The sequence below is a fragment of the Carettochelys insculpta genome, chromosome 13 (assembly GCF_033958435.1).
Source record: "Carettochelys insculpta isolate YL-2023 chromosome 13, ASM3395843v1, whole genome shotgun sequence".
Classification (NCBI taxonomy): domain Eukaryota; kingdom Metazoa; phylum Chordata; order Testudines; family Carettochelyidae; genus Carettochelys; species Carettochelys insculpta.
Genome location: NC_134149.1, coordinates 21,801,264 through 21,823,534, shown reverse-complemented (window position 1 = coordinate 21,823,534; position 22,271 = coordinate 21,801,264). Strand labels below are relative to the sequence as shown.

The following is a 22,271-nucleotide window of genomic DNA, read 5'->3' as shown; positions in this document are numbered from 1 at the left end:
TTATAAAATGCATCAATTGGAATGTAGGAATGGTACTCTCATTTCAGTGTATTGTATATAATGCAGTATAAACAAGTGCAGGTCCGTATGAAATTTTTATTTTGCACTGAGCTTGTGCTTTTTTGTAGCCCGTTGTAAAAGTAGGCAAATATCTAAATGACTTGATGTATCTCCTAGAAGCCCTCTGCATACCCCCAGTAGGACACATACCCCTGTTTGAGAATCCTAACTTAGACTCTTTGCTACAGATTCTGTCACTGGAATTCAGATAAAGGATATTTGTTATACTATAAAATATTCATTTCAGGGAAGCCCAATACTTACACACTCGCCCATTACAAGAGATGGTGGCTAACAATAGTCCATCCTGAAAGGCGCAGTGACATTTGATTCAGTGCTTAGCAAACCTGGTTATGGCTCTGTTGAAAGAGGTCAGAAAGACTGATTGCTGTCATCAGAGCATTAATAAAAGACAAGACTTGCAGCTGGCTTCTCAGTGGCTCACAGCAACCTTACAGCTGAGTTAACTTGCTACATTGCAATTCCACCTGGATGGGGGAGGCACAGCTGGAAGGCTGTAGTGGCTTGGGGCTTTTTGAAAGAAACACTCTTAGTGCTGAATATCATTGTGGGTTGTAAGATCTTCTGGATCCAGGCCTTCCCACACATATGTACAATGCCTAGCTCAGACAGGGCTCTCTGAGCACTACCACAATCCTACTACTAGCTCCCTTCATCATAGTATTTAAGAATTGGCCAGGAAAATGCATGTCCCAATACTTTATTTTCCCAAAAAGCCAGAGGAAAATGTTCACCTGGATAGTCCAGCAGACACACACAAAAGGGACTCCAATTCAATGGCCCAGACAAAAGCTTGCTGGAGCATTAAGATACTACACCCTCTGGTCTCTAGGTGGAACCGTGTTGACAGGCCAATGGAAATGAGGGCTGAAGACCCCCAAAGCAAAAATTCTTTAATAAAGCAATCTGATCCATGAAATTGGCTGACGAGGCATCTGGATTCTGGAATATGGCAATGTGAGAACAGCCTATCCTCTATGTGCTCTGACAGAACCGAATGCGGACAGGGTAATATGGTGTGGTTCTTATGTTAGCAAAAGCATCACCCCGGATGCTGGAACTACATAGACAACGTCTGGTTTCTGACATCTCTCTGAGAAACATTTTGGAGCACAAACTGGTGCTGATATTTGGCACAGTGAGTGACAGCAGGGGGAGGAAGAAGGCGAGAGTAGATTTATGCTAAGAGAAGACCCAGGTGTATTCGGCAATCTAATGAATCATAAATCTCCTGGATACATGCAGATGTCTTAGGCTGGGGGGGAAAGTTGTGAGTTCCTGTGAGATTAATATACTCACAAATAATATTCCTTGGAGCTTGCCAGTGAAGCAATATCATATGGAAATTGTCTTCTTGGAGGCACAAAGAGGATGGCAGTAGCTCATGATAAAAGGAATTGCTGCACGACTGTGTGCCTTGTAAGTGTTTACATAGGGACACAAAGCAACACTCTAGATCTGAACACTCCAAACTTTGGGTTTGAGATACAAGCCCTCAGCTGAACCACAAACATCCACTGACTTTTATTGCTCTCCAGAGCCTGAACCAGGGGTGTTCAGAAAGGCAGGCCCAAACTCTGAATTTTAAACTCATTGTGTGTGTGTGTGTATGCATATGTGTTTGTGTCTATGGCTCTCTACGTAAGCTAGGAGTTCTGATAACACAATGGTAACATAGTAACAGAGAGGAAGCCATGCTAGTCTATACACTAGTAGTAGTAGGCATCCTTCAGTCTGCATAGACTATGGATCGCGCCCTTTATAGTTTCAACTGAGGACTTCATTTGCAGCATCTACTGTGACTATGAAGACCCACACGAGAGCGACAGTCCTTGCTGCCTCTCTTGCAGATGTGGTGGGTGTCTGGCAAGTCCTTAGTGTGCTTTCTGTGCGCTCGCTTCTCCTCTGCTAGCTGTCTGATCCTCATCTCGCCCTTCTGAAGGCCCTTGTGTAACCCCTGCCTCCATCTTCTGCGGTTGTCTGCTAGTTCTTCCCAGTTGTCCAGCTCAATGTCTACCTCTCTGAGGTCTCTCTTGCAGACATCTTTGTAGCGCAACTGGGGGCGTCCGGGAGGACTTTTGCCAGAGGCTAGCTCACCATACAGGATGTCTTTTGGAATCCTTCCATCATGCATCCTGTGGACGTGGCCAAGCCAGCGGAGCTGACGCTGCCTGAGGATGGTGTGCATGGTTGGGATTCCAGCTTGCTCGAAGACAGCGGTGTTGGTCACTCTGTCCTTCCATGATATTCCAAGGATGAGCCTGAGGCAGCCCAAGTGGAAGACGTTCAGCCTCTTTTCCTGGCGGGCATACAGGGTCCAAGTCTCACTGCCATAAAGGAGGATGCTGAGGATGCAGGCTCTGTAGACTTGCATTTTGGTGTGAGTGTAGAGCTTGTTGTTATTCCACACTCTCTTGCTGAGTCTGGACAGAGTTGTGCTATCAAAACAAAAAGCAGTCAAGCAGCACTTTAAAGACTAGCAAAATAGTTCATTAGGTGAGCTTTTGTGGAACAGACCCACTTCTTCAGACCATAGCCAGACCAGAACAGACTCAATATTTAAGGCACAGAGAACCAAAAACAGTAAGCAAGGAGGACAAATCAGAAAAAGATAATCAAGGTGAGCAAATCAGAGAGTGGAGGGGTGGGGGGGAAGGTCAAGAATTAGATTGAGCTGGCTTTTATATTCAAATTTGGCTCATTAACACATGGTTTAAATCGTGATGGGAACTTTCTGAGTCACTATAGGGGCTCGTCTGCATACTTGGCTCTATCTAATTCCTGACCTTCCCCCCCACCCCTCCACTCTCTGATTTGCTCACCTTGATTATCTTTTTCTGATTTGTCCTCCTTGCTTACTGTTTTTGGTTCTCCGTGTCTTAAATATTGAATCTGTTCTGGTCTGGCTATGGTCTGAAGAAGTGGGTCTGTCCCACGAAAGCTCACCTAATAAACTATTTTGCTAGTCTTTAAAGTGCTACTTGACTGCTTTTTGTTTTGACAATGGTAACATGGGAGTGAATGTAATTTATGCTGTGATTTAACCAGATCACAACAACCTCCCCCACAGCCCATGCTCCGTGCAGAAACCTCTTGAATTTCTCTGGGAAATAATATTTATTGTGAATGTTGGCAAAACATATTAGCAACTAATTACTTGTTGATGAACATTTTCATTATTCAGCCAGCCCTGGAGTCTGCATGGCTGTGGAACGGCTCAGCCAGCAAGCTGTGATGAACAGTCATGAGGGTATTTGCTATTTTTCATTGAATAATTCACAAATAATTGGCAGGTTGGAAGTGTGCTGGGGCGAGGACCATCTTCTAGTTTATGTGTGTATAGTGCATAGCTCGTGGGTCCTGATCTTCGATGAACACGCTGGGCACCATTACTAAACTGATAAAACCACCACCTCGGTGTTGTTTGTTGTTCGCCCAACTTTCCTCTGAGCATAGCCCTGGCTTTTCCATTCTCCATTTATTAGACATAAAACAAATGTAAACTCATGAGAGCAAACAGGCAAGACTGAGTCTGGCTCTCCCTTCTCAGGTGGCTCTGGCTAAACAGTTCACGTTGAATGAATGGATAGGCTCCCTCACTGTATATCCACTGGCCCCTGCCCTGCCTTGCTCACTGGGGCAGTGCCTGTCGCAAGCTCAGCTCAGAAAGCCCCAGGTAATGTCAGTGCTGAGGTAAGAAAAGCAGTAAAATCCTGAGCGACGTCAACACTTCCCCTTTCCTCTACCGCTGGAACTGGGGCACGTCCAGTGGTCAATATAAGAACAATAACTGAATCTACAAGTGTCACAAGGGAAAGCATCAATTCTGACTGTTGGAGACAATGGAAACAATAACCCTCTGTGTGCAGAGCCAGACTGGCAGCTGGCAAACACAGTAGCAGCTCACAAGGATTCACTTTTAGGGTGGAGAAGGAGGGGCAGGGACAGGCCCTGATCCTGAGAAGGGCTTTTCTCAAACGGCCTCCCAAGAGCAAGAGGAGGAGTGTATGTCAAATGAATATTGGCGAAGGCAAAAGCAGAAACAACAGAGGTTAATCCATGCCCCTAAAGTTCATCTTACACATCCAGAGGGAAATTCCAGCCTCACTGACATTTTGCCCTTGTCTTCAGTGGGGACAGAAGCACCCCATGACCCTTTCATCTGCAGCCCAGAAACCGAGAGGGGGGCTCAGGGTCTGTGTGTGCTGAGTTGAGTTGATTTACAATTTATAGGCACTTCCATCTCTTCCACAGAACATCTGCCTTCTCTTTCGCCTGCCTTTTCCCCTCCAAAGGGTCTATTGACTAGCCAGCTAGTTAGCAAAATTAAATGCCAGATTTGTACAGCTGTAAGTCAGCCATCTGCAATGTATGCAGAAGACAAATGCCATGTATGCAGTAGCATAACGATAGTTTCTTGGGAACAAGTTTTCTTACGGTGGCTGATGGAGCCTCATTTGTTTGTTGTTTGGTATTCAACAGGCCTTCAATTAATGTATTGCTGAGCTCCCAAGCTGCACTCACAGCATTAGAGATCATCCTGGAGCAGCCACACCCCTGCTTTTATTCCTGGACTTACCCACAGATGTGCCCTTGTAGAGGACAGGCCAAAGTAATCCAATGTGTATGTCTACACTACCGGTCGATCTTTTGGAATTCGATTTCACACGCCTAGTTGGAGACATGCAAAATTAAACTATCTCAGGTAGGCAGTCGACTCCTGTACTTCTTAATATCATGCCTGACATAGCTATGAAAACACACCAGCTTCTGTAGGGTGGCCACGTGTTTCAGTGCAAAAATCTGCAATATGCTAAAGATCTGTCTCGAATTGGATAAGAAAATAAATGATGATCTGGCAGCACAGACAAACGAGGGAGAGGGCTTGGAGACAGTTATATTTTGCGTCTTTCTTGGCCATCATTTAGTTTGCCTATGCTCCATGTCAGGAGGCTTTGTCAGCAAGTGTTATGTCAGGATTTAGTTTGGTGCATTTGCCTGGTATTTATACATGGATAAATTACTGACACTCCAGTCACTGTCCAATATATTTATTGTTCGACTGACCATTGCAACATTTTTCTTACAATAACATAATCAAGTGTATTTGAAGGGAATATACAGAACTAGAGCAGCACTCAGAGTTTATGGGGGTTTGGATTGTTTAAATGATCTGCTGTGGACTACAAACAGATATGAGGTTCATGTAACTAAACAATAATTTAAAATAGGGGCCAGCGATTCCCTTTAGTTTTGGGGAACACTATTAGTGAATTGCACAAGTTTTATTAAACACATAGACATCACTCTGAGCAGTATTCAGCAATAAATAGCTATCAGCACATAATACACACTCTTATTTAATTCCAGTTGTTGTACGTAGTATTATTCTACATTAATTATCCTGACCCATGCAGATTGTGCTAGTATTGCTCCTGTGATTTGGCCATTGCTATTAACTATTGTAGCATTTGTCTTACAGTGATGGACATTGGCTCTGTTGCTGTTTGTCTAGGCATTCACATCTTGGTGTCTCTCACCTGGACACCCCTGGCTATTAAGAATCTCAGCAGATTCTGTTCATGTTGATACCCTGTTGCCACGCTGCCTCCCATCACTTGCTGATATTTCTGCTGGCCATTGCACAATCAACTTTAAGCCATTGGGGCAAACCACAGAACCTGAAATTTCAATCTGACGTATGAATGAAGTAAGTGATTCCCCTTTTGGGGATAGCTCTTACCCTAAGCTGTGCTGGTTTGCAAGTGAGGAAAGACATAAAGTACTCTGCCTGCATCCTGTGTAAACTGCTGGACAGAGTTTCAGTAAAGCCACAGTCCAGATACGTAGGTGGCCTACAGACAAGGGTCATGCTTCATCTGTTGCTTGCCCTTGAACTGCCTAACGGATAGGCTACTCTCTACATCAGGTATTATCTAGGGCACAGTTGACCTCTGCTTGAAGGAGCAGCGCGATGTACTTAGTAAACCCCAGCTTATCCCCCTGGAAGAATTCTAGGTTTCCTTTCTGCAGAAAGTACAACTGGTGGAGTCTCTGCTTCCTGCTTCTTCACCAGCCAAGGCAGCAGATTTTAACTCTCTGTAGGTAGACTAGGAAGGGTGCTAGTGTTTGAAGCACTTGTGATACCTTGGGATGAAAGTTGCTGGATAAATGTTAGCTGTTACAAAGAGGAAAATCCATGAATGCCCAAGAGGAAGAACTCAGCTCCATGGGCAAGGGAAGGCAGATCCCAGAGAGAAAAACCATGTGCTTAGAACAAGATCCTGAATTAGCCTACTAAGGAGTGAGGAGCATGGGAGAACTCCTACATCAATGGATAAGGATGATTTTATGCTTAAAGTGGGACTCAGGAGGTCTGGGTTCTCGTCCCAGCATTGTTGCTGTCTCCTGCAGCCTCAGGCCAGGCGCAACCCATCTCCATAGTTCAGTCTCATTGACTGGTCCATCTGTTTGTCTGTTCTGGGGTTTTCTATCAGACCCATCTAGTTTCTAAGCAGGGAGCATAAGTCTTGCCTACTTTACAGGGTTCTTGTCAGGTGATTTTCATGACTATTTATCAAGTGCTTCAGATGGAAAGCACAGAGAACTGCATTAGAGCACGATGACTAGCATTGCTTGGTGCATAATACTATAGACTGGAGTGAGCCAAGCTGGGGGTGGGCACTCTCAGGGGGGCATGAAATTTTGCAAGGGGGCACAGCACAGGTGGCTTCTGGGTCTCAGGCTCATCTGTCTCATTAATAAAGTTGAAATATGTTACTGTTTTTATGTCTGTGTGTTCACATTTATAAGCCGATTAATAAAGATTTTATATTCTACATGCTTATTTTCTTACGCATGAGAAAAGGGGTTATTTTATACAAACACAACCAAAATGTCCTTCACTTGGGATGTTAGGCTGGGAGGACCCAGCTAATTACAGGGACAAAAAGCGGCGCCTAACGTAAAATGTTTGCTCGCTCCTGTGATAGACAGCATGATGGCGAGGATGGTCTAAACGGTGGCTAGACCAGTGAGAGATCTAACCCCTTGCTCCCAGGTTCTGAATGCCTAATATTGAAGGAAAAGCATGTTGGGGTTTTTGGCTTTGGATTGGCTATGAGTCTGTCTGCTGAGAGCTGAGCAACTTCATCTACTGTAGTCAATGGCAGGTGAGAGAGCTCATTATTTCCCAGGTGTTGCTCATCTTTGGATTGGAGACATTACTCAAGAACTGCTTAGCCTTATGTAGAGATTACCTTGCAGTGCTGCCAGCATCTCTGGGAATGTGCCCTGCGCGTGAGCCAAGTAGGAACCAATCACACTTGTTAGCACTGCCATGGAGGCAGCCTGATGGATGCACTGAGCTTTAAGTGATTATGTTTAATGGTCCTTTTATCGTTTTAGAGAATTTGATACTTAAACAGTCTAAGTATAAAAACAAAGCTCTTGGTGCCAGCACAGGCAATGTTGGGAAGGCAGAATCATGTGCCGTAGCCACCGAAATGTCCATCCAAGAATGATGTGAAAACAATTATCGAAATGGCAATGTTTTCCCTGACACAGATTCACCCATGTAATCACGTTGCTGGAGGCCAAACTCTGAGCCCATGTAGAAGTTTCCCTGACTTAAGGAGTCAAGATTTTCCCCTGTATGTTTCAAGTGGGCACTCAGTGCTGTAAAACAAGGATTAGTTTTCTCTCACATCTCTAGGAGCTTCTGAGAAGCAGGCTCCAGGTATTATGGTCCAGGTCTCCCCTCCCACAGACAAATCCATGTGTGGGCTGAGGGGGGAGAAGGAAGTTCTGTGGGGTTCTCCGCATTGTTTCCCCTGAGTTCTCCCTGTGTGTGAGGAGAGGTTTTGCCCACTGGAACAAGTTGCTCCCCAACAAGATCTGCGAGTGGGAAAAAGGCATTTGTTCATGGGCCTGGGGTTTTCAGGCCCCCAAATTCCCCACTAGCTCCGTAACAAGACTCTCTCCAGCTGCTGTTGCCCTGTCCTTCCCCAAGATGGGAAGCTCTGTAGATGAGTGCTCCCTCAGGGAGCAGGGAGAACTGCACTCACACCACTTTAAATTCATCCACTCTTTATTCAGACAAAGGGTGCTTGCCCCTCTCCTGCGACCAGCTCTAATGACTTCAGAGGGACTGGGATTGCACAGACTTTAAACACGTGGGGCAGCTACTGTCTTTTTGGTAGGATTTGTGCAAAGCCTCAAAGCCTCGAGATACAATTATTGCAAAGATCAATAATAGTGCAATTTGGATAATTATTTTATCACGTGAGGCTGTAGTTGCAAGGTCTGTCAAATATTCTTCTGCATCCTGTCCTTCTAGTGCTACAGCATAATTACTGTGAGTGAATACATTCAGCTTGCCCACTTTGACTTCCCACGCTCTTTTTCGTGTTCATTTTTCCCTGTGCACACCCCAGCGATGTAACCACATGAGCAAAAAAACTCCCAACGATTAAATCTATCTCAGATACTACAGTGATAGGCTGGCATGAGAACCTAGATGCACAAAATGATTCTTCTAGGTGAAGACAAATCCTCCCTCAGTTAAATCTGAATAAAAAAACTGCCAGGAAATAGATCAGAGAGAGCTCTGAATATCTGTGTAAGAAACTTGCTGTAAAATCCTGCTTAGAATTTATTTCATTAATTATATAGAGATAACCTGCATTATTTTGAATACTAAACAGCGTTAAGTAGGGACTATTCTTACTATTGTTCATAATGATTATTTTAGTTTATTTGGTATAATTGCCCTTTTAAAATGTACATTAATGAGAAAAATTTTTTACGTGTGACATTCAAATATGAAAGAAATATGCGCTTTATCTTCTGTTGTTGATTTCTGTTCCTGGCATTGCTATTTTAATAGTACTACCCACTCTGAGTATTTTTAAACCACTCATATTAAAAATCATGATACCCCTTGGATTATTTTGTTTTCTATGCTGAGTACCACCAGAATAGACTATCTAGGGTAGGAAATTTGTCTATGCCTTTTACTGCAGCACTGAGGTGATATGAAACAATATTTTGTAGGGGTATACTGCAGTTACAGTAGTTCACATCCATAGGCCTCTCTCATAAGGTTGGAACACAAAGGATAAGGAGCAGAATACGCAAATGCAACATACCTGTTTTTCTGGTGTTTTTTCCATTACAGTGCATGCCAATTTGTCATTGTAGCCCACTGATAGCATTTGCAGGTCCCCTCGCATGAAGGGTGGCAGACTGCAGTGTGTTAAATTCGATTGCATTCCTTCTTGTGCACGCACAAAAATACGTCTTTAAAATCAGTTGCTCTCAAAGAGCCTGGGGACGGTTATGCTTATTTCTGAGCTCTAGATTAAAGTTTTTACTCCCTATGTAATCAAGGAAATTTGCATCTGTATATACACACTTTCAGAGTAAATGTGTTCAACATATAGATAATTGTGGCTCATGGAGCACTGATTTTTTTTTCTGCATTGGTTTATACAAGGCATAAACCCACCCACTCACAGATATATATGCAAACACGCACAAGCATATAAACACATCCACAAACATAGCTACTTATGCTTCCAGGTTTAATCTACATTGTATGTTCGGAAATCAGTTTCGCTCAGCCAGATCACAATCCACGATAATCCCTTTCCTCAGCAAGGCAAAGAATACATTTTTGAATCGCTTCTGACACAACTGCTTTGGGTTCCCTTTGGGTTTTTCAATTGCCCTTGAATTGCTCTCTGGGAAAATGGTCTAAAGAGCATTTACACTTGGTGCTATTACAGTGCACAGTACAGCCCTTGCCCATCAGACAACCTGAATATTTTCCTCAGAATTAGCAGTAAAATAGGTATCTCCCCCCTTTGTTATGCTTTTATCTCGCCCCTTCTGCTCAGGCAGCCATTGCCAGCAGCTGTGACCCACACTACAGCCGCAAGATGCAGGTGTGACAGGTTTGACCTTGAGAGAGGTGTGTCCTAGTGTCTCTGAAATCTTATGAATGAAATTCCCCAGTCTTGTATGTGCGTGAGCCGCTCTGGCTGTGTGTGTGTATCGCCTCCTGCATGCGTGTGTGTATGGGAGAAGGGAGGGAGACTAGTTGTTATTCTGCTCACAGCCTCCCTGATTCACAGACTTGGGCTGATCATGAATATAAGTGAAGACTTTGACGTCAGAGTTGAGATATATCAGCAGACCCAATGGGGCAAGAATATTAAGTGCAAGTCAATGCCAGCAACCCGCCAGCGTTCTTAGCCGTGTCAACCCAGGGATGAGGCTCAGGCCCCGGGACTGGGAGGACTAGCAGCACCACGGAGAGCGGCCAGGCAGAGCAGCACACAGCAGAGGTAACGCAACAGCCGGGCACGCCTCCGACTTCTGCGGGCTGAGCCGGGGCACGGGGCACTAGCGAGCCGGCGCCGCGGTGGCCCTTGCTGGGGTGCCCCTGGGAGCCGCCCGGCGCGTGGGCCCCTGGCGGTCCGAGCGGCCCCGGCTGCAGCCACCGCGCGGCCAGCGGCGACCTTTGCAACTTCTGCTTTCCCGGCCGGCGCTCCGGGCGAGGCGCTGGGCTGGGGGGGGGGGCGGTTACGGTGCAAGCAGCCGGCGCTGGAGGCAGCTGCCCTTCTGCGGTTGCCTGCAGCCAGAAGCCCCGGCGGGCGCCAGGCTCAGGCGCGGGACTGGAGAGGGAGAGGGCTGCGGAGCGCTCGCCGTGGAAAAAGCCACGTACCTCGCGGGGCGGGCCCCGGCGCTGCCCAGTCCCCGGGGCTCCGCTTAACCCCAGCCCGGCTCGGGCCCCGCGGTCAGTGCCGGGCTCGGGGCCCCGGGCGTGCGGCTGCTGGCAGGGGCTGTGCGGCGGGGCCCCCGGCTGCGCTCCCCTTGCGCCCCGCAGCGGCTCCTGGCGGGGGACGTGGCCCCGCTGGGGAACTCGGTCACTCCAGGCTCCACCCGGCAGGCGGGGGGGGGCGGTCCCTGCGGCCGTGCCGCGCTCCGCTCCCCGAGGGCGGCCCCGGGGGACGCTGCCCCGCGCCGGGTGTTCGGGGTAGAGCCGGGGGAGGTGGGGGGGAGCGGCTCCTTCCCCCCCGCGGCTGCGTTTTCACCCGCGTCTCCCGTGTGCCTCCTCTCCAGCCATGCTCCGCGCGGCCGCCATGGAGGAGCCGCTGCGGCAGCAGCAGCAGCAGCAGCAGCAGCCGCCCCCGCCGCAGCTCCTGGTGCTCCTCAACGCCTCCTCCCGGGCCCTGCCCAGCACGTGGCCGCCCAACGCTTCCTCCGCGGCCGGCGGCGGGGTGAGCCCCTGGGACATCGCCCTGTGCGCCACGGGCACGGCCGTGGCCTGCGAGAACGCGCTGGTGCTGGCCGTGCTCTTCTACACGCCCAGCCTGCGCGCCCCCGTGTTCCTGCTCATCGGCAGCCTGGCGCTGGCCGACCTGCTGGCCGGCCTGGGGCTCGTCGTCAATTTCACCGTGCAGTACCTGCTGCGGCCGCCAGTCGCCGCCGTGGCGCTGAGCGCCGCCGGGCTGCTGCTCACCGCCTTCTCCGCCTCGCTCGGCAGCCTGCTGGCCATCACCGTGGACCGCTACCTGTCCCTGTACAACGCGCTCACCTACCACACGGAGCGCACGCTGCCCTTCACCTGCGCCCTGCTGCTGCTCATGTGGCTGCTGTGCCTGGGCGTGGGGCTGCTGCCGCTGCTGGGCTGGAACTGCCTGCGGGACCAGGCCACCTGCAGCGTCCTCCGGCCGGTGACCAAGGACAACGCGGCGGTGCTGGCGGTCACCTTCCTGCTGCTCTTCGCCCTCATGCTGCAGCTCTACCTGCAGATCTGCAAGATCGCCGTCCGGCACGCGCAGCAGATCGCCGTGCAGCACCAGTTCATCGCCACGGCGCAGGCCACCTCCACCCGCAAGGGGCTCTCCACCCTCTCCTTCATCCTGGGCACCTTCGCCCTCTGCTGGGTCCCCTTCGCCATCTACGCGCTGGTGGCGGACTCCACCTACCCCCCGGTCTACACCTACTGCCTGGCCTTGCCCGCCGCGTGCCACTCGCTCATCAACCCGGTCATCTACGCCTTCCGCAACCCGGACATCCAGAAGTCGCTGTGGCTGGCCTGCTGCGGCTGCGTGCCCTCCTCCTTCTCCTCCCGGCCCAGGACATCCAGCGATGTATAGAGGCCGGATAGGGGAGGTGGCTCAGGCCACCAGCGGGAGGAATCCTCCTTCGCCGGAGCGAGAGGTCAACGAGGAGAAGGAGCGAGAAAAAGCCGGACCAGCCGTTTCCTCTAAAATGCTTATTTTCCTACGCAGCTGATTTATTTTTGATTTGAAAACAAAAGACCAACAAAACCAGCGCCTGAGGCTTTGTCTCAGCTCGGTGTCATGGAGAGGGGAGCAGCACCTTTGCCAGATCGGTGGCCTGGAGGGGTTTTCTGTTCAGGAGCACCAAGCAACTGCAGGTTGAACCCCTCTGCTTTGGCACCCTGGGGACCCAAGGGCAGCCGAAGGAGAGAGAATCTGCTGGACCAGGCGAGGTCAACATTCCACTGCTTGCTGGGCTCTTACAAGACATTTAGGGGTAAATTACAGCTGGATAACAGCACAGAACACTGACAGCCAGGACTGGTGGCTGTAAACAAACTTTTTGGGGCCACAGGAAACTTGGCCACACCCATGATAAGTGGTCATCCAGGTAACTAAAATCATGCCGGATTACAGATGTTACCAGACAAGACAGTTCTGGATTAGAGAGGTTCAACCTGTATTTTCTTAGTTCTGGTGCCTCCTAGCATGGGGCAGGCGATCTGAAAGGTCCCACTTAGGAGGGGGAAGAGCCCTTGGGCTGGCTCTCCCTTAGGAGTAGCCAGAAGTAACTCCACTTGAAGTCAGTGGGGCTCACGCCAAGTGGAGTATAGAGGAGAGCCTGGGACACGGGAAGACAATCAGATACTGCCCTGCTGGTTAGGGCCCAGCCCAGCTCTGACCAGGAGGTAGAGAACCTTGTTGGCTGCTTGATGCTGTTAGTTTGGGTTTGTGTGGAACTGGTAAAATGGCCATATGCAGGGTCTGCAATGCCTGAAAGGTGGGATGGGGGTTGGTGGTTTTTTAAAAACTATAATCATGTTTTGCTCTGCTATGCAATAACACAAGGAACCTTGGGAGATGGGGTAACCTGCCAAATTTTGTCAGGCCAGACTGGTTCAGCACCACGAGGTCCGGACAGCTCCATGGGAAGGGGTCAGAGGACAAGAGGTCTGTCTTGGGGATTTTATGTTTATTTTTATAAAAAACAAAAACAAAACAAAAACACCCCACACAGAAGCCAACTCTTTACATTGGCCCATTGAAGCTGAGAAAGGAGGTGGGGTTCTGAGTCAGGAAGAAATGAGGGCCAGTCCTCTTCCCTTGCTGTCCTAAACAGTTGTATGTATGGCTTTGTTAGGTGGTGCTCAGCTGAGGTATTGCACCACAGAGGCAGCTGCATTTCAGTGGTGGGTGAAGTGAGAGGCCTATTTGTATGTAGTTTGTGAAGCACTTTGAGAACCTGCAAGATGAAAGGCACTTTATGGCATGAAGATTGTTTGTTATTATAATGTGAGAGTAAAAAGAACTCCTAGCAGGAAAATATGCATAGATACATCATAAAATCTAAAGATGAGAGCAGTGGAAAAAATCAGGAATGAGGTTTTCTTAACATTATGGGAACCTAGGTTAATATTTCACTTATTCCAGTGCAAGTATAACACCCTGTCTTGAGCAGTATAGTACGCTGATCTCTTCTAGTGTGTGTTGGGTGGGGGCATATGATCCAAAGATTACTATTCCACACTTGGTTGGTTCTTCTGAAGGGAAACCTACATTATCACATGTCTTGTTCCTGAAAACACTAGATTACCGTACTTCATTAGAGAAGCTATGCTAGCCTCACGCTCCTCTACTCTGTCATGTGCTTTGTGCTGTCAGTGAGAAGCTGGTCAAGTGTCCTTCATGTTGTTCTTTCTTTTGACCAAGAAGTGGAATACTGTGTTCCTTAAAAGACAAAATAACCTTTGAGATAAATGGGAAGTATCTCCTAGAGGTGAAATGTCAAGGGTTGGGCCTTTGTTTCATCACCCCTGCTCTCAGTGTGTTGGGTGGAAATAGCTTGACAATTTTACTGTGAAATTGATGCTCCAAATATGTTGCTCTCCCCTAGAAAGGAATCCATCCTAAAATGATCAGAAAGATCCCTCTTTCAAACAATCCCAGTGGTGCCAGTCACAAACTGGACCTAAGTATATATTTACAAAAATAAAAAGTAAAAATATATAAAGCCAAGAAAAGAGAAAACATTGCATGTAAATGTTATAGTTCCATGAAGAAAAACATGTCCACGTTTCTGTCTGGTCAAAGATGCCCCAATAGGCTATCTGTGGAACTGTGCAATGAAAGTCTGTTTCTAGCTCATCAAGGCTTCACACACAAGACAAAACTGTGAATCAAGTGTGAGCTTTGAGCTTGGACTTCTTCGCTAATTTCTGAAGGTGTCCCAGCTTTTTAGTGTTTCATGACAAGCAACAAACAACATGCCCAAATATAAGTCAATATTTTTACAATTTTTCTTAATGTTTTGCTGTTCATTTGTTCATTATTTTGTTTCCATGGCTGCAGACAACCTCCTGCAGTTCCTAAATGTGAAGATTCAATGCAGTGTTAATTAAAAACATTTTGAAATAATGTTTTTATATAACTTGATCTAGAGGGCAGGTATTTGTGTTTCCCTGTGCAGCTCATTTTGTATTTTTAAATCAAATGTGGCATTTAAACATTTGCTTTGGGCACATATTTAAAATGAATATATTGCTCCTTTTTCTTGGGTGTCCACTTGATTCCCTCTTATCAAAGTTTTAACTTCAGATATTTCCACCTTAGGAGTTTAATGGTATGAATGAAATCTACTTGCTTTCCAGGGATCTGTAGATTAAATATGACATAGGCGCACAGCAATCAAAAGCAAAATAATGTTCTTTTGTGGACCTCAGTGTCAGGCACTCAGAGGAGGAGTGTTCCATCGGGATGTGATTAGCTCAAATGAGGAAGTTACTGATTATAAACTGTCATGTAAAAGTCAGAAATGATAGGTGCATGTCCTCTAAAACACTGTTAGCTGTCCAAATGTATTTCATGTGCAACTCCATTGAAATTACTTGGCTACATTCAGATACTCACAGTAAATATTATCTTATCCTGTTCCAGTGATGTTAAGTACAGAATAGGTGAATGGAATTCACTGTAGAATTCCTTGAGAAGAAGGCTATTGGAATTTGCCATCTGAACCAAGGAAATTACACCAGAGCTAAATCTGGAACCATGTGTTTTGGATAAACATTTTAATTTAGCTCTTTTTGTGTGGTTATTTCAAGGAAACACTTAATATTATTACAAGAGATGTTCAAAAAGCGCTATGTTTCATGAAGAGTTTCTAAAGATCCTCATTTGAAAAGTCCCAGGAATACTGAAATTTTCAAACTGAAATTTGTCAGTTTTTTATTTACAAATCAGGTATTTCAGGGGGTGTTGTAGCCTTGTCTCTCCCATTTTCCTTTCTCCTTCTCTTCTCACTCCCACCCTGCACCTTTGACAGTGGATTTTCTTTTAAATGAGGAAATGGGAGAGGGACAGAAAAAAAAGAGATTAGAAAGGGGGAAAAAAAACCTGAAGCCACCACCCCTTCCCCAAATTTGTTTTTCATTTAATTCATTTAATTTCATTCATTTAATTCATTTAAAAAAAAACCTGAAGCCACCCCCCCCCCAGATTTGTTTTTCATTTAATAGAGGAAATAGTCAAACATTTCTTCAAAAACCATGCAGCATGAAAATAGTCCAATTTTGTTGGAAAAAGTTAGAAACTAAATATTTGGACCAGCTCTATGCTGCAGTGCTCTTTGTCAGTATTTATTGAAGTGAGCTAGGTTACTTATTGGAAATATTTTCCAAGTACATAAAGCTCTAGGCAAGATAAGAACACACTTTTGTTTTATTGTCTTTCAAAACTGAGTCCATGGAATGCTGTGCTGCATAATTCTGGGCCTGCTTCTTTTCACCGTCACCCTGTTGTAAATGAGGCAGAAGTCACTGAAATTAGAATTGTACCAGTGTAGAATATCTGGTGTAAGAGGAAATGCAATAGCTAGGGCCTGATTTACTCATGTATGCTTTCTAGCACTGTCATGAGGCCAACAGTTTAACTAGGCAGCAGGTGCAAATTTACAGCTGCTTTGCATTGTGGGAGTTGCATACAGCCACTGGGGTACACTGGGGGATCTGGGCCACTGTGCCTGGTTGAAACAACTGGTAAAAACGACCCTCATCTTTTCCTCATGGGGTGACTTATCTTCCAAAAAATCATTGATCAGCAGGAGCCCCCATGTCCACCAAATCATCCCATCTCTGGGGCAGAGCTAGTTGCCTTTTGGATTAGGAAAAGAGGCATGTTAGCAAACCCCAGTGTAGGTAGGAAACAATGAGCCACATACAGAAGCAGGGACTTACCTCCCCATGGACACATTCTGTGCCATGCAGCTATTTCCTCCACTCTCCTGCTGCTGCATATTGCTCCCCCCTGCAGGGAAGAAATTTTTCAGTGCGTGGCGTGATCACTGCTCAGATCTGCACTAACCTGTGTAGCATTTTGCTCCTTGTTTATGGGTAGCACGACACCTCCAAACAGCCACTCTCCACTTCTGAAGAGGTGCAGCCCCAGACCCATGGTAGCCTCCAATTGCTCCCCCGCTTTGCTCATCACCATGGCAGATCCCAAAGGGGCCCAGTCTCCTTGCAATTTGAGTTGCTATCTGGATTGATCCTCCCTTTGTCACCCCAGCCCAGCTCCAGCCAGCTTACTCTCCTTTCATCACTGTAGGAGGCAGAGAGGATCGGCCCCAGTGCCTCCAGCTGAGAAGCCGTTGATCCTCAATCATCTCTCCCCTTGGAAAAGCAAGGTTCTCACATGCAAGCAAAAGGCTTTTGAATGGCAATGAACAGCCGGATGCACATCCTAGTGATGCCAAGCCCCGCCCCCGGCACCCAAAACAAAACAAACCCCTCCTACAGCTTTTGTGGCATTAGTCCAGATTTACACCAGTGCAAGTGAGTGAAGAATTTGACCTTAAGCAATTGCACAAACTACTCAGCACCTCCAGAGCCCACTCCGGCATTCTTCAGAGTGACCAGAGAAACGTGAACCTGCTTTTTAATTGGTCCATTCCAAGGCTGTGTCCACACTACAGAAACTGGGACTTTGTCAACAAAACACAAGAAGCATCCACACTACAAATGCATTCTGTTGCGAGACTGCTGACGGAACTCAGCAGTTTTCGCGGGAGAGTTCTGTCGCGCTCGTATGAGGCAGAACGCCTGTCGACAGAATCAGCTGACAAAACTATAGTGTAGATGCTCCAGGGGGCCCTCTGTCGACAGACAGGGCTTCCAGCTCAGCGAACAGTCTGGCCGCTCTCTGTCAACGCGGCAGCTTGCTCTTTCGAGCTGCTTTTATGTGTAGATGCAATCTGTTGACAGAGGTTTTATCGGAAGATATCTTCCAACAGTAACTTCTGTCAACAGATTTCTGTAGCGTAGACAAAGCCCAGATGTCTTGTTTGCCCCTTTCTTTCCTCCAACGTTTGACAGACACAAGCATGGCTGCAGGAAGACGTATTCAGTTGCTCTTTGTTACTTGTTTTTGAGCAGTATGTGGGTGGGTGGATTGGAAGACAGATGGGGATGGAAGTGAAGGAGAGAGGAAGGAAAAAAATTGCTTAGATGCTCACAATATTTGAAAAGTTTGGGAGCACAGCAAAATGGGACACCGTCTCAAGCCACGTGACTTCTTGTGAGCACCTGCATTGAAGTTAGTGAGTCTGGTCCCATATACTTAAAAATATGCCTTTATCAGTATTACTAACTATACCTTAGATCACTGACATATTAGAACTGAATTTTATATATTCTTTTTGTTTACTTCCTCCACACTCAGTTTGAACTGTACTTGTCACTTTCACTTTCTGTGTCTAACCAATTTCACTTCATCAGCAGGAAAGTTACAACCTTTGGGGTTGCCAGCAAAACACCACAGTGACAAGTTTTGCATCCCAAATAAACAGTATTAGTTGAATTTTGAATAAAAATCATGATAATGTCACTGTCGACATTGTTAGAAAGTCCATCTTTTTTTTACAAAAGCCCAATTTTTGGGTGTAAATGTGCTTGAGAATGAGCCTTTGATCTTCATAATTACTTAAATTGTATCAATGTGTAGTAATAGTTAATGGCATCCAAAATACATCTTTTAGCTGTCAGGAATAATTGTAGGATATGTGGGGGTTTTTGCTTCTAATTCCTCTCATTAAAGCCAGTCTTCTTCTTTTGGTAAGGTGGCAATATTGGGATCTTCTTAAAAGTTTATTTGAATCATCTTCATAAAGATTTAATTGGCTGTTACAAAACAGCTAATGTAATTGTCTTGGTCTTTGTTCCGGTGACCTGAGAAAAGAGAGGCAATTCCTGTTGGAAAGGTTATGAAATTCTATACTGTGAACTGTGCAGAGTGGGACAGTCTATAGTTAGTATCAGGGGGGTAGCTGAGTCACTCTGTATCTTCAAAAATAAGAAGTCCTGTGGCACCTTATAGACTAACGGATACAGCAATGTCGCGACATTTGCAAGTGCCACATTCGCAAATTGAGCAGCCTTGCTTCCCTGGGGCTCCGGGCTGGGAGCACCAGCAGCTTCCCCAGGGCTCCAGGGCCAGGAGTATGGGCGGTTGCTGCTGCTTCCCCGGGGCTTCAGGATATTCGCCCTGTTTGCGAAATTCAACATTCGCAAGGGTTCTCAACACAGAACCCTTGAGAATGTTGCAATCCTACTGTATTTTGGAGCATAAGCTTTCATGGGCTAAGACCTGTTTCTTCAGATGCATCTGGCTGCAAGTTCAAGCCCAAAAGGCCCAGCCATGGTTCTGTAAAACCCAGATGCACCTGACAAAGTGGGTCTTTGCCCATGAAAGCTTATGCTCCAAAATATCTGTTAGTCTATAAGGTGCCACAGGACTTTTTGTAGACAGCAATCCAGGATCATTTTTCTAACACCCTTTTATCCCAGACCGCTGGGGATGTGGCTAAAAATGGGCTCTGGAGCCAAAATGATCCTGGGTTTTGCTAAACCAAGTCCTATTGATAACTTTTTCCGAAACCAGCCATCTCTGGCTGCAGCTGCTGTAGTCTAGACCTGGAAAAACAATATGGTAAGTGCTATTGTGATACACTGAGAAATGCCAAAGAGAAGCTGCATGTGAAGTATCAGGTAAGAGATCAGCATTTGCATTAACTGGGTAGGTTAAGGAGAATAACAGTTGCCTTGACAAACTCTGCTCCGTGTCAAGTATAATTGTGTCTTAGACAAAAGCTTTCCCCTTTGCAATCTGTGAGTCCGATGGGGGTCAGGAGGCAGCCTGTCGGACAGCACGCTGAAGTCACTAGCACAGTGTTATGATTTTGTTGCAAAGTCAAAGAGAGACAACACACCTGGGTTGTCTTAGAAAAGGTTTTTATCCCAGTGCAAAGTTACACAAATGAGCACAGGAAAGGAGATGTTAGATTTAAAGTTGATACAGGACATTAATGGGATTTGTTTCACATCTCTTCTACAAGTTTTACACTGGTGTAAACCAGGTCACGTAGGTGGAACTACTCTTGATTTACCCCAAAATGAGGTCAGAAGCAGGCTTATAGCAGAATAAATTGCAAGCTGTAGCGATATCTCAGAGGGAGAGGTTTCTGGCTGTCAAGCCTCACTAACCGCTCTATTTTGAGGATGAAGCTACACAACTGCAGCAGTATCAGAAGAGATTTGGTTACGCACCAGAAGGTGCATCTAGGCTTTAAAGATAACTCGAGCTGCTCAGCCAGATTTAAGAAATACAGGCCAGATTCTACTCTGCTACACCAGTAAAAATCTGGGAGTTGCTCCTGACAAGGCTCCACTTAAGTCCCTATGTAACAGAGAGCAGAATCTGGCCTGTGGTATTTAATCTGTTCTGGACAGTTTCTGCCCTTAAGGCCAAATTTTCCTTTGAAAGCACATGCACAACCCCAGCAAAAAGTCAACGATCTAAATTCAGATTCTGCTCTCGAATCTGCACAGGTCACTCCTGCTGACGTCACTGAGAAAGGCGCAGATTTGAGGCAGGAACGTGGCCCTAAAAATCTGATCCAGTTATTGTTTATTTAACACAGTGGCATCGCTCCTCAACCCCGTTTCCTTTGCATTAGCTGCTCAGCTACAATCCTGGGTTTTGGCCTCTTTCTGCAAGGTGCTGAGTGCCCCCAGATGCTGTTGGTTTCTGGAGGGGGGTTAGGACATTCAGCATTGTATAAGGAGGTTCTTGACATCTCTCATGACTGGGCCCTTCGAGCTTGAACGTGGAGTCGGAGGGTGGTGACGTTCTCTGGGTGATATTTAGCTCTGGACAAAGGCAAGGATCAGGCCTATCTACAGCTAAGAGGGCCCATTTAACCACTCAGACTGGTACCCCAGTTTGTAGCCCATCCCTAACTATGTGCTACAAGTTGTGTGTGCTTAAAGTGCTTTGCTGAATAGGCATGTGGATGTAAGTATATGCCTAAATATTTTGCTGAGACCTAGCTGGTGCATAGATCATATGCTGGACTCTCTGTATAACGCTGGTGAAAATAATGAACAAAAACATAAGCTTTTGAAGGAGCAAAATCATTTGAATGAGCTAGACCCCCAGTAACACCAGCCTCCTGTGTGCAGAGAAGTCAAAGGAAATCTCATACACAGTCGGTTTTGTAGAATCAGACCCAAGTACATTGCCTCAGAACTATTTTACTTATTATTTTGGGAACTAAGAAAGAAATCAGAACAATCAGGGCAGCAAATTATTTTTATGTAACTGTTTTCACTATCCTTTTAAACTCAATGGGTACATTGATTGCAAAGGAAAGTTTATCTCTCCCATTCAGTTATGATTAAATAAAGCCCCTGCAATGCACTTTATAAACAAGTGACAATAAATCAATGCTGTTATTGCACTGTATCTCTATTGTGTATATTATACATGCATCTGTTAAGAGTAATTTATTTTTATTACTGTAAATAAAAATGTTTAAGTGATTTGTCAAGAGACTATCCAAGATGGGGGAAAAAATCAAAATTAAAACATTTTAAGGTCTGGGCTCTTGTCCCAGGTATGTGCCATATTGTTTGAGTCTGTGTTTTTATTCCAGATAAATGAATCTAGAAAAGATCACTTATATAATGTGGTATTACACGCAGCTGTTCAGTGACCTATGTGAATCAAGCTAGTGGCTATCAGACTATCTGCTAGCCTGGTTCTGCAAAGGCTACTTGCCCAAATAGGATTTACTTACACGAGAAATCTCATTGGAATTCCTAGGCCTTGTCAGTGAGTAAGGGCTGCCAAATTAGGCACCAGGGGCCTGACCTCAACTGGAGCCTAACACATTCAGCTGTATCTAATGTTCCCATGGCCCATAATGCCCAGGCCTCTGGCCACAAGGTTTCCAATGGAGTGATGTAGCCACCTCTAGAATGGAGACCAGCAGCTGTTTCGTAAGACCATGAGAACATAAGAATGACCACACTGGGTCAGACCAAAGGTCCATCTAGCCCAGTGTCCTGTCTTCTATCAGTGGCCAATGCCAGATGCCCCCAAGGGAGTGAACAGAACTGGTAATCATCAAGCCATACCTCTCCTGTCACCCATTTCCAGCCTCTGACAAACAGAGGACAGGGACACCACCATTCCTACCCACTCTGGCTAACAGCCACTGCTGGCCTTAACCTCCATGAATGTATCTAGTTCCTTTTATAACCCTGTTAAGTCCTGGTCTTCGCAGCATCCTCTGGCAAGGAGTTCCACAGGTCCAACATGTGCTGTGCAAAGAAAAACTTACTTCTGTTAGGTTTAAACCTTCTGCCCATTCATTTCATTTGGTGAGCCCTAGTTTTTACGTTATGGGAATAAGTCAATAACTTTTCCTTATTCACTTTTTTCGCACCAGTCATGATTTCATAGGCCTCTATCATATCCACGCTTAGTCTCCTCTTTTCTAAGCTGAAAAGTCCCAGTCTTTTTAATTGCTCTTCATAGGGCACCCATTCCAAACCCTTACTC

General features: G+C 46.2%; 1 protein-coding gene across 1 annotated transcript; it reads left to right on the top strand.

Annotated features, from left to right (window-relative positions):
• Window positions 1–5,786: 5,786 nt before the first annotated feature.
• On the top strand, window positions 5,787–12,248 carry LOC142020374 (G-protein coupled receptor 12-like). The gene is made up of 2 exons (XM_075008131.1): window positions 5,787–5,791; window positions 11,327–12,248. The coding sequence occupies exons 1-2, from the start codon at window positions 5,787–5,789 to the stop codon at window positions 12,246–12,248; spliced, it is 927 nt and encodes a 308-aa protein (XP_074864232.1).
• The last annotated feature ends 10,023 nt before the right edge of the window (window positions 12,249–22,271 follow it).